A 13230-nucleotide genomic window follows, 5' to 3' on the forward strand; every position below is an offset into this window, starting at 1 on the left:
CAAGAGAGCCAAATGTTGTCTATTACTAACCTCCTCTCCCTGAAACCCTCTTGAGTCTCTCTATTTTGGGCTATTTTCCTGCCTTGGAGGAGAAACCTGGTAGATCTCCCTCCCACCACCTATCAACCAAGAGATGCCTTGACTTGGCGTCCTCCCCACTAACTTCAAGGTGTGAGAAACAGGGCAGATAACTTCTGCCTGTTTCCTTCACAGTCGAACTGAAAGGGAAAAATAATGAAATGAAAAAAATAATGAAAAAAATAAATGAAGTCCTATGGTCTCATCTTCCAGACCTCTAGTTTACAGTATATGGGTGCCAGTTTGCTTACGGGTCCAATTCAAGGTGTTGGCTATGACCTTTAAAGCCCTACATGGAATGGGGCCAGGTTACCTGAGGGACTGTCTCATCCCCATTACATCGACCCGCCCCACCCAATCATCCAGAGAAGGCATGTTGCGGACCCCGTCCATAAGAGAATTCCACCTGGCGGGGTCTAGGAAATGGGCCTTCTCTGTAGTGGCCCCCGCTCTCTGGAACATCTTGCCCCCAGAGGTACAGCAGGCCCTCTCACTCCTGACCTTCCAGAAGGCCCTGAAGACCTGGTTCTGCCATCTCGCCTGGGGCAGGAAAGTGAATAACCATTCTTGGGAGTGGCTTGCACCCTAGAGTCCCTCCCACCAGCCTGGAATTTATACCTTTTTTGGTTTCTATATTTATTTACTGTATTTTATAATAATCTTTTTAATGGGATTTTAATGTTTATATTTCGTCCTTGATTTTATTGTAAACAGCCCAGAGTCCCTCTTTTGGGGGAGATGGGTGGTGGCTAAATTTGATTAATAAATAAAAATAAATAAAATTTGACTAAGGAAAATCCGACCTACAAATTTGACATGGCAAAGGAAGGTTTTTATTTACTCAGTGTAACCCTGCCTTTTATCCTCTGTAGTAAAAAATTAAAAATTCCTGCCTTGACTCTTACAAGGACTTCCACATAATATCATTTTTTTCCCCAAGAAAACTACAAATAATTCCTCAAGGCTTTGTCAGTATTTAATATATTTAGGGTTTTCCAATAAAGAAACAAGCTGTACTGTACCAAATTGCCTAAGATGTGCCTGCCTTTTTTATATCCCTTCTCTAACGGGTTTCTATAAGCAAGTCTTCATGCATGTTTATTCTCTGTTACCTTGAATCAGTTTTGGGAAGTGGCAAAACTTTTCATGTGCTTGTTTTACTTACTCTAAAGTAAACCTTTTTCCTATAGGCTGACAGTCAAGAAACAAACAAACAACGAAAAACATGCCTGCCATCCCTTTTCTCTGCACTGGAAAATTATCTGAAAATTACCCCTGCAAGGGACTTCCGGGGTAGGGTGGACTGAAGACAGCTTTGGGAAAGTGGATGTGACAACTGTGCAAAAGACCGAGGAACCAGTGAGTAGACCGGTCCCTCGGAACCTCTCCAGGTAAGGAGAGGACGGGAAATTTCCCACATGTGCTCCAGATGGCTGTTCCCCATGAGGAGAACACCAGACTGAGGGTTCCTGCCAGTTTGAGCCCTGGCAAACAATAGGATTGGCCACCTTGCTTGCAACCGCAGTGGAGACTTTTAAAGTTTGGAAACCTCACTTTCTAATCAGTTTCGGAAATTACTCATTAACTGTTTCTAAGCTATTAGAAACCTTCAGAATGACAAGCTTGAAAATGCTGGGTGAGTCTGCTTTTAATCCTGAACGAAAGAAAATGTTAATCATCAGTTTAAGAATTTAAGGAATCTGAAATAAACAGCAAAAAGCTGTAACTTTTGGTCCTGCTTTGGCATGAAAGCCGGAAGGGTGACCTTGGGCCAGTCCCTCTCTCTCAGCCCAACTCACACAACAGGGTTGTTGTTGTGGGGAAAATAGGAGGAGGAAGGAGGAGTATTAGGTTGTTCGCTTGTATGAGTTATTAAAAAAATAATGAAGATAGATAAAAAAATAAAAGCTAAATCAAATTTCATCCTAGAAAATTATAAATGGACTAAGGGTCTAGAAAAATTGGAATATCAAAACTTTCACAAAAACATTCTGGAATGAATTATAAAATACAAATAGCTTCTCATGGCAAATAGATCCTGTTTTGGTTTTTACAAGACAGAACACAGATAAAGAATTTCATGATTTCAACACCTGGCCACTAGAGGGGACTAAAGATTTTAGGTAGAGGAAAGATGAAGGAGACTTTTGAAGAACAGAATCAGAAAATAGTAGCCATTCTCTCAACAATGTCAGTAATAATGTCTGCTTCTATAGACTATGTGCAAAAGATGTTATTGAAGAAACGAAAGATGTAGAACAAATTTTATCTGACAAGATAAAGGTGGTATCAAAACTGGTTTTACAACTGACAGGCCAAGAGAACAATTTAGAAAAGGATGTTACACTGGATCTACAAAAGAAATTGGCCGAGGTTTTAATACTTAAAAAGGAAACACAAATGAGAAACCAAGAGATTGACCTGGATATTTTTTTCTTACCTTATTAACAAAAGAGGCTTAGTAAAGCGACAAAGTGTGATGAGACAAAATCAGGTCTCTTTTCCCACTTGCCATGATGGACACAAACAGCTGCTTCTCAATCTATATAATCACCAGTGTGAGGAGTATGCAAAGAAATCTGTAGGTCAATGCCTTGATGGGCTCTTTTATCCCAAGTGATATGCAAATTGACACACAATTTCCTCTTTAAAAGAGACCCACGGCGGTTTCCCCTTTCAGGCTACACCCAGCAACACAAAGTTTGTGCACTTTCCTGAATCCTGTCCTGTATTTCCCCTTTGTTCATTATCAGGAGCAAAAATGATCCTGTGGCTAAACCTGGTGTCCTTAGTAGTAGTCCTCAGAGGTAATTCTGACCTCTCTATAGGATTTGCTTCAATTTGCTGTTCTTGTATACAGGAGATTTCACCAAAACACCTTTCTTTGTAGGTGCCCAGTCTGAGGTCCAGTTGGTGGAGTCCGGTGGGGATGTGAGAAGGCCTGGAGAGTCCCTCCCTCTCTCCTGCCAAGCCTCCGGATTCACCTTCAGCAGCTATACTATGCACTGGGTGAGACAAGCTCCAGGGAAAGGCCTGGAATGGGTTGCAAGGATCGATACATCTGCCACTTACTACTCAGATAAAGTCAAGGGACGCTTCACCATCTCCAGGGACAACTCCAAAAGCCAAGTCTATCTGCAAATGAACAGCCTGAAGCCAGAGGACTCGGCAGTCTATTACTGTGCAAGACACACAGTGAGAGGAAGTGAATCTGAAGCCTGGCAAAAACTCTCTCTTCCTCTGAGCAGCTCCCCAAGTTGATTCAGTCACAGAAGGTTGAATATGTTTCTTCACACTGAGAAGCAACTGATAAATCTCCCTGATAGCTTGTGGAAGCTCAGAGCTGATTTTGGAATAAGCAGTGTGGAATCTGATTAGCGCTTTGGTAGGGGAGACAAAGGAAATCTCAGGGCAGGAGAATAAGCAGGATAGTTCTTTAAAAAGTTAAAATTTAATTAGGGATACACAGTGGGAGGAAGTGAGTCTGAAGCCTGGCAAAAACTTTCCCTTCCTCAGAAGTACTCTCCATGTTGATTCAGTCACAGAAGGTTGAGTTTGTGTAGTTGGAATGAAAAGCAGCAAATAAATCTCCACAGAATGAAGTGAGAGCCCACAGCTGATCTTGGAAGACGCGGTGGGTAATGCGGGGTCAGAAGGAGTCAAGATCTCTCTCTTCCTCCTTACTTTCTTCCCCAAATACTGCTATTCCCGCCATGCAGATTTCCCTCCTCAAGCAAGGAAAAAGGTGAAAATGGAACAGGAAGCACCCAGCTGTTCTGACAAAAGATCCCTTTCAGACTTGGCCAGCAATCTTTCAAATAAAAGGACCCATTCAGGTGATCATTCTTCCCAGGCCGAAGAGATCTCCACAAAAGATTTCTTCTCCAGAAAGTTCACCTTCCGATCTAGCAGCGCCAAACATGAAGAGGTCCCAGCTCGGTCAGAAGCCAAACTGCCCCAAGCAAAGGGAACCCCAACCCAGCAGGGGCCCCACCACAGAGCGCCCCCCCTCTGAATGCCGGGGAATTGCTCCTTCCTAGAATTCCTAGAGAGCACCGCCTTTCCATCCACCAGCCAAGTGCGCTTGCACGGACATTGCTAGAGGGCGGAAAGACTTTCACATCACAGTCGCAAAGCTTGTCCATATAAAGAGCTGGCAGGAAATTCCTAAGTGTTTCCACCTCCAAGCAGCTTGGAAAATAAACTTTCAGCAGGTGAGATTTCCTTCCAACAATGGTTAGAACTTCGGAAGGGGACATGAAGGAAATCTCAGGGCAGTGGAATAAACTGGGCCGTTTTGAAAAAGATAAATTCTAAGCTAAGGTAGAAATATGGATTCATTACCGATAATTGTTCCTTGAGATATTTTGCAGTTCAGTCCCCTTTGGTTCTCAATATCGCCACCGCTCCCCAGTTTAGTTCTTTTCTACTTGTTGCTCTTTTCTTGTTCCCTCCACATTAATATACAGGAAGTCCTCACTTAACAACTGGCTACTTAATGACCATTCAAAGCAATGACGGCCTTGGAAAGGGTGCTTGATGCCAGTAAAGCACTTCTGGCCATCGTGAAATGCTGCAGCAACGTCCCCCCCCCCATGATCATGTGCCCACATTTTGGGCCCTCGGCAACCAGCTCGCATTTACATATTGTTGCTAGGGGGCTGCAATCACGTGATCGCCATCTGCAATCTTCTCGGATCCCCAGAAAGTCAATGGGGAAGCCGGCGGGGAAGGTTGCAAGTGATCTATTAAAGAAAGAACACCCCATTGGCTCGATCTGCTTCTTCTCTTCCTCCGATTTCTCTGATTAAACTCTGACGTCCTAATTTTGCCTCGTGGCTTGGTCGGCGTTCAGTCCTTTTGGGTTTTTTCAAAGGGACGTCATTAAGGCGAAATGTAAAACTTTTCATGAACTCCAATTTGTGGATCTGTTCATTTCTCTTTCAAAAATTCTTAATGCATGTTCATTCTCTGTTACCTTGAATCACATTTCAGAAGTGGTGAAATTTTGCAGGACCTTGTTTTAATTAATCTTAGGTAAACCTGCCCATTCTCCTATCTCCTCACAGCAAAATAAAAACAAAAATAAATAAATAAATCCCTTGTGTTCACTTTTCATAGGACTGGAAAGTTATCTTGAAAATCACCAGTGTCAGATGTGTTCAAGGAAATCTATGACATCAATGCACTGAGGGGCTCTTTTATCCCAAGTTATATGGAAATTTGGACCCCTTTTCCCTTTAAAGGAGCCCCATGGTTTCCCTTTTCTGACTACACCCACCAACACAAGGTTGGTGCCCTTTCCTGAATCCTTTCTGTCAATTTCCCTCCATTCATTCAAGGGAGGAAAAATATTCCTCTTGCTGAACTCGGTGTCCTTCCTAGCAGTCCTCAGAGGTAATTCTCCCCTCTATTTAAAGTTTCTTTCCATTTTAATTCTTGTATACAGGAGAGCTTATTGAAACAACTGTTTTTTTTAGGAGTTCAGTCCGAGGTCCAGGTGCTGGAGTATGGAGAGAACCTGAGAAGACCTGGAGAATCCGTCCGTCTCTCCTGCCAAGCCTCCGGCTTTGACTACAGCAGCTCCAACATGCACTGGCTGAGACGACCCCGGGAAAAGGGCTGGAATGGGTTGCAATGGTAGATTATGATGGAGAAACCTACTTCTTGGACAAAGTGAAGGGGCATTTCACCATTTCCAGGGACGATTCCCGCAGCCAGCTGTATCTGCAAATGAGCAGCCTGAAGCCAGAGGACACAGCAATCTATTACTTTGCAGGAGACACAGAGAAAGGAAGTATTTGCTATGCCTTGAGTTATTAATAATAATAAAAAAAATAATAAAAGCATGACAGGAAATGAATGAATGAAATGAATTAAGTTAAAAACTCCAGTTGTCATATGTTCTGCTGCTTTGGGGGGATCTTTTGAGCCTGAGGCAATCAAATTGGGAATAGTTTAAAAAGAATCCATGACAGGGGGAAGGAAATATTAGGGCAAGAGAATGTACTAGGAAGCTTTTATATATATATTTACAAAAACATTAACATTTCTTGAGAGGTACAAATACGGACTCATTACCTACATTTCTTCCTTGATGAATATTTCAGTTCAATCCCATTAGATTCTCTGAATACCGCCATCTCTCCTCAGTGGCTGAAAGCGAAGAGGAACTGAGGAGCCTTATGATGAAGGTGAAAGAAGAAAGTGCAAAAGCTGGTTTGCAGCTAAACCTCAAAAAAACCAAGATTATGGCAACCAGCTTGATTGATAACTGGCAAATAAAGGGAGAAAATGTAGAAGCAGTGAAAGACTTTGTATTTCTATGTGCGAAGATTGCTGCAGATGCTGACTGCAGTCAGGAAATCAGAAGACGCTTAATCCTTGGAAGAAGAGCAATGACAAATCTCGATAAAATAGTTAAGAGCAGAGACATCACACTGACAACAAAGGTCCGCATAGTTAAAGCAATGGTGTTCCCCGTAGTAACATATGGCTGCGAGAGCTGGACCATAAGGAAGGCTGAGCGAAGGAAGATCGATGCTTTTGAACTGTGGTGTTGGAGGAAAATTCTGAGAGTGCCTTGGACTGCAAGAAGATCCAACCAGTCCATCCTCCAGGAAATAAAGCCAGACTGCTCACTTGAGGGAATGATATTAAAGGCCAAACTGAAATACTTTGGCCACATAATGAGAAGACAGGACACCCTGGAGAAGATGCTGATGCTAGGGAGAGTGGAAGGCAAAAGGAAGAGGGGCCGACCAAAGGCAAGGTGGATGGATGATATTCTAGAGGTGACGGACTCGTCCCTGGGGGAGCTGGGGGTGTTGACGACTGACAGGAAGCTCTGGCGTGGGCTGGTCCATGAAGTCACGAAGAGTCGGAAGCGACTAAACGAATAAACAACAACAAACTCCTCAGTTAAATTCTTTTCTATATGATGCTCATTTGTCTTCCCTTCTATATTAATAGATATTCAATTCCCTTAATCCTGATACTCCCTCCCCACCGCCGGGAAGAGCCAAGAAACCGAACTTTGGGAATTGCAGAGATCCTCTCCCAGAATCCTCCTGGGTCCGTTGAGTTTGGACTCTCTTCCTGCCTTTGGTAGCTGCCTGGCAGGTCCTGCGGCCACCCCCTCCCCACCCAGGGATGCCTCGACCTGCCATCCCCTCCACTACCATCCGTGTGGGGGGAAGATTGTAATTGCTCAGCCTCTTTGCTCAACAGGGAAATTAAATGGAAAATAAATATTGAAATAATTCCTATGGTTTCACCCTGTAGTTTTCGATCTGGGATGAAGGAAAATAAGCCCCTCAACTTCCACATGGCAATTTTAGATTTCTATTTGATCAAATGTAGCCCTGCTCTTTATCCCAGGTACAAATAAGTCAACACTCCTGTCTTGACTCCTATAAGGACTTGCCCAAAATCTCAAAATTCTTTAAAAAAAAATCCACATTATGTGAATAGAGAGTGTATCTCCTTTATCCAAAATTATATATACATTCAGGGATGATAGAAGATTGTACTTCAGTTTTCATGCATTTCTTGCATTCCAACTGGGAGAAGGCAAAGTGAATGATGATCTTTCTCAGCCATTTGGGAAAAGGTTGGTTATAAACAAATTTCTTGGCTTTGCGACGTGCGGACCATCAACGATTGTGCTATGCTTATCATTATCAGTAGTTTATTCTACATCACATGATCTTTTCTGGCAAAATGTCCAGAGATGCTCTTCAAGTGAGATGGGTGATGATGAAAACTGAAATATAAATGAATAAAAATAAAAAGTCTAGTTTTATTGGCACTCCATATTTATAGAAAAATCTCCCATCCTTTTACTTTTGAAATCACCTAGGCCATCCCTTTCTGACTCTTAAGAAGCCATTAAATAATTCTTGTTGGGTGCTTGCCAATCTTAGTGTCAAGAACTTAAATGATACATAAACCATCACGTGTTTTATTTCTCATGTCCTGACATTATAGGCTTTCCTGAGAGAACTTGCCCATAATTTCAAAAGAGTTTCAAAGAAATCTGCCATGTGAATGGAGAGAGTGACACTTTATCCAAAGACATTTGTAAATTAAGGGACAATTCTCCTCTCCTCTCCTCTCCTCTCCTCTCCTCTCCTCTCCTCTCCTCTCCTCTCCTCTCCTCTCCTCTCCTCTCCCCTCTCTCTTGTGTGAAATATACCTTCAAGGAAAGGTGGATGGTCAATGCACTGAGTGCCTCTTTTATCCTGAGGACTGTATATTCCGTGACAGCTTCTGCTTTAATTTAAGGATAGGAAATGGCCAAAAGTGGTCCTGTGAATGTAGAGATGGAATTTTTGTAAAAAAAGTGGAATACAGTTTGAAGAAATAAATAAAAATATAAACAGGATAAAATTATGTTTTCCTCTAAGTCTCATATTTAGCAAAATCTCTTGCAAATGAATGGTAGAAGAAGCACAAGAGGGAAGAAGAATTATTCTCCTATCAGAGGGAATACAGAACTGGTACAGAGCAGATTTTGACCAATGATAAGCCCTTCCAACTCGGTATGCCTGGAGTAAAACGACGGCGAGGGAAGACCGAGGTGGACCTGCTTCAATCTGGCTGGAACAGCCTCTTCTGGTTGGAGGTCTGCAGAGAGGGTCTGGCTCCCCACCAGTTAGAGAAGGTTTGTACTAGACGACCGAGATGGTCCTTCCCTACTCGTTTTTACATGATTTCATGATATTTAGGAGAAAAAATAAGTATACACAATCTCCAGAAAATACAGTATCTCATAGAATAACCCATCAAAAGGAATTTCCTATTATATAACAAAAGAGCAGCTTTGGATTTCTCCCTAAACCAGTTTACGTTCCCTGGAGCTCTTTCATTTCTTCGGAGCCCTAATTACCATTTCTTAATGCAAGAATCTGCTTGGAAAGTTAAGTAGATGCCTGCCCTCCTCAGGTTTTCCACCAGGGGGCAGTTGCCACACTGAAGAGCTTTGCATATGTGTGGGGTGGGGGAGGAGAACAAAGGAAGGGTCTACAGGCCTTGTCTCACTTCGGAGGCATCATTACTTTTACTCTCATTTTCCTGAGAGACCACTGAAGGCAATTCAAAGAAATTTAACATCCCAAGATATTACATTTCTCACCATGAAGCCACATTCGAGTTGAGAACGGATGTGCTTTCCTAAATATAGAACAAACTGAATGGTTTGGAAAATGAAAAGTCATTTATTCGTGTTTCTCAGTCCACGGACTAAGTGTAGAAATATTTTTATTAGTATTCGTATGAATGATCTCTGGGCAGCTAATAACCCATAAAAAGACCATACAAAATGGGAACCACCACCACCCCCACCACCCCAATATACAGTATGTAATCCATAGAGTTGCCGAGTAAAAAACCAAACTAATCAGGAACACCCTACAGGCTTCAGATATATTTACTTTTTTTAATCCCAACTTTCAGACTTCACTGTGTATGCAAAATTCAAAAGTGGCTTACAAATTGGGCCTTATGGCTTGGTCTGCATTCACTTATTTTGGGTGTCTTCCAAAGAACGTGGTCAAGGGAACAACGGTGGAGCAACCATTCTGAACTCCGATGTGCCATACTTTCCATGTCCAGCTCTAACTTGGCTGTTTATGGAAATTTCAGGGCATGATTTCTTCCTGTTACCTTTACACCCTTACTTAAAATGAGGAGCTTCTGTCAGAAGCTTATTCCAGTGTAAAGCTGCCCTTTCTTCTATGTCCTGTATGTGAAAGGTGTGTTGAAAGACATCTTTACCTCAATGCCCTGAGGGGCTCTTTTATGTTGAGCAATATGTAAATCAGACCACAATTTCCCCTTTAAAGGAGCCCCAGGGTTTCTCTTTTCAGGCTACACCCATCAGCACAAAGTTTCTGCAGTCTCCAAAACCCTCACCTGTCAATTCCCCTCCAATTATTAGAGGGAGCAAAAATGATCCTGTGGCTGAACTTGGTGTCCTTCCTAGCAGTCCTCAGAGGTAATTGTTTCTATCATATTCCGGTCCTTTTCAGCTTAATTCTTTTATACAGGAGATTTCACCCAAATACCTTTCTTTGTAGGTGCCCAGTCTGAGGGCCAGTTGGTGGAGTCCGGTGGGGATGTGAGGAGGCCTGGAGAGTCCCTCCATCTCTCCTGCCAAGCCTCTGGATTCGACTTCGGCAGCTCTGACATGGACTGGGTGAGACAGGCACCTGGAAAAGGACTGGAATGGGTGGCTTACATAAGCTACACTTCAGGTACCATTTCCTACTTGGACAAAGTGAAGGGACGCTTCACCACCTCCAGGGACAACTCCAAAAGCCAACTCTATCTGCAAATGAACAGCCTGAAGCCGGAGGACTCGGCAGTCTATTACTGTGCGAGGGACACAGTGAGAGGAAGTGAGTCTGAAGCCGGGCAAAAACCTGCTATTTCTCAGAGCAGCTCTGCAAGTTCATTCATGAACCACACTTTGAATTGGTACACTGCAGTTGTGAAGAATCATACCAAAAAAAAAAAAAAAAGCAGAAAAATATTCTCCCTGGAAAAGAAAAAAAAAAAAGCACATGAAAACACAGAGGTGGAAGAGAGAAGCTGGGAACAAATGCAGGACCTTTGTTAAGCTGCCAATCGTATTTGCTGTGAGGAAAGGAAGTCAGAACCTGTTCATAATCCAAACCTCATCCGCGCTATAAAACTTCATGAGAATCTAGAACGTCAGAGCAGAGACCGGCATTTTGATCCAGAAGGCTATGCAAATTCAGGAGCAGTTTCCTGCTCAAATGAGACACATGGCCTTTAAGACATGGTTTTACTGTACCTCCCATAAGATAGACCTGCTGCTTCATATATTTGTTAAGGATTAAAAAAAAAAAAACTGCCTTGACTGGTGTTGGGACTTGTTCAGCATTCAAAGACCATGTCTAAAATGTCACTTGAAGAAACTCTCCAAGAACAAAGCAGCATGTGGCTCTTTTATCCTGAGGGCTATATAAATTCAGTGACAGCTTCCTGTTCAAAGCAGCCATATCATCCTGCTCTCCTGCTACACTCATGAACTCGAACTTTGAGTGCTTGTCTGAATGTTTTCCCATCAGTAGGAATCCTCCAATCTTTAGAGCAAGCAGAAATGACACTCTGGTAAACCTCATGTTGTTATTAGCAGTGCTCAGAGGTATTATTTTCCCCTCCAGAGAGAGGGGTTTTTCCTCCTTGTTTTGTGTTTACCTGCAGGAGGCCTTATAAAGCTATCTTTCTTTTTAGATGTTCAGTCTGAGGAACAGTTGGTGGAGTCTGGAGGGGACCTGTGAAGGCCTGGAGCGTCCCTCCGCCTCTCCTGCCAAGTCTCTGGCTTCCCCTTCAGCAGCTATTGGATGAGCTGGGTGAGACAGGCCCCTGGAAAAGGGCTGGAATGGGTGGCAGTGATTGGTAGATCCTCATCTCCAATTTATTATTCGGATAAAGTCAAGGGGCGGTTCACTATCTCCAGGGACAACTCCAAAAGCCAGCTGTATCTGCAGATGAACAGCCTGAAGCTGGAGGACTCGGCAGTCTATTACGGTGCGAGGGACACAGTGAGAGGAAGTGAGTCTGAAGCCTGGCAAAAACTGCCTGTTCCTCAGGGCTGTTCTCCAAATTTCTTTGGCAATAACAATTTAGCTTCATTAATTAGGATTCTTCCTTCGTGTCTTCAATTTGCAGTTCAGCCTTAAATCATTCTTTCTGGATGAACCAGACTCTTTTCTTTTCTGCCATTAATCAGTCCCTCACCTCGATTTCTGATTCCATCCAGGCTGATGTTTCCTCAGTCCAGTCATTTCTGAACCCCCCTCTCATTTCCCCCCACACAGTTTATCATATCCCCATTTTAATTTCTTTCAAACCTTAGGATTCTGCTTCCAGCTATCATTCTAGAAACTGCTTTTTTGGCCTTTCAATCAAATGGCTGCCAAAACCCTTCCCAGGTACAGTTAAAAGACTTACCAGTGGAGTACGTCCATTTACTTTTCTTACCTCTCCTGGTGGATGCAGTTTCCCTTCTGGAAAAATGTATCCCCCTTTCCTGCCCCTATGACTTTGATCTCCCAAGGAAAAACTGTACAGGGCTTAACCGGATTCATACTCCTCATGGCAGGCGCCAATACCGGAAACACAAATGGGGGCTGGTCAATCATTCCAACTGTGACTGTGGGAATGTCCTGCAAACTTTATATCGCATCACGATGGAAGGCCTTCTAGGAATGCTTCCTGCCATTTTTTAAATAATTAATTAAATTAAATGGAAAATAAATATTGAAATAACTCCTATGGTCTCACCTTGTAGTTTTCGATCTGTGATGAAGGAAAATCAGTCCCTCAACTTCCACATGGCAATGCTAGATTTCTATTTGATCAAATGTAGCCCTGCTCTTTATCCCAGGTATGAATAAGTCAACACTCCTGTCTTGACTCCTATAAGGACTTGCCCCAAATCTCAAAATTCTTTAAAAAAAATCCATATTATGTGAATGGATAGTGTATCTCCTTTATTCAAAATCATATATAAATTCAGGGATGATAGAAGATTGTCCCTTAGTTTTCCTGCATTTCTTGCAGTCCAATTGGGAGAAGGCAAAGTGATTGATGATCTTTCTCAGCCATTTGGCAAAAGGTTGGTTATAAACACATTTCTTGGTTTTGTGACATATGGACCTTCAACGATTGTGCTATGCATATCATTCTCAATGGCTTAGTCTACATCACATGAACTTTTATCGTAAAATGCGCAGAGATGCTGTTCAAGTGAGATTTGGTGATGATGAAAGCTGAAATATAAATGAATAAAAATAAAAAGTCTAGTTTTATTGGCACTCCATATTTATAGAAAAATCTCCCATCCTTTTTCTTCTGAAATCACCTAGGCCATCCCATTCTGTCTCTTAAGAAGCCATTAAATCAGTGTTGTTGGGTGCTTGCCAATCTTAGTGTCAAGAACGTAAATGAGGCATAAACCATTACTTGTTTTTTTTCTCATGTCCTGACATTATAGGCTTTCCTGAAAGAACTTGCCCATAATTTCAAAAAGTTTCAAAAAAATCTGTCTTGTGAATGGAGAGAGTGACTCTTTATCCAAGGACATTTGTCAATTAAGGGACAATTCTCCTCTCCTCTCCT

General features: G+C 42.5%; 1 gene segment (V, D, J or C); it reads left to right on the forward strand.

The window, feature by feature from the left end:
• Positions 1 to 2839: 2839 nt before the first annotated feature.
• On the forward strand, positions 2840 to 10459 carry LOC134497171 (Ig heavy chain V region S43-like; the record flags this gene model as incomplete). The annotated part of the segment is given in 3 exon segments: positions 2840 to 2885; positions 2969 to 3334; positions 10158 to 10459. Coding segments are annotated over 3 exon segments (714 nt in total), but the record flags the coding sequence as incomplete, so codon positions are not given.
• Between the last annotated feature and the right edge of the window lie 2771 nt (positions 10460 to 13230).

Source organism: Candoia aspera, chromosome 4 (genome assembly GCF_035149785.1).
Source record: "Candoia aspera isolate rCanAsp1 chromosome 4, rCanAsp1.hap2, whole genome shotgun sequence".
Classification (NCBI taxonomy): Eukaryota; Metazoa; Chordata; class Lepidosauria; order Squamata; family Boidae; genus Candoia; species Candoia aspera.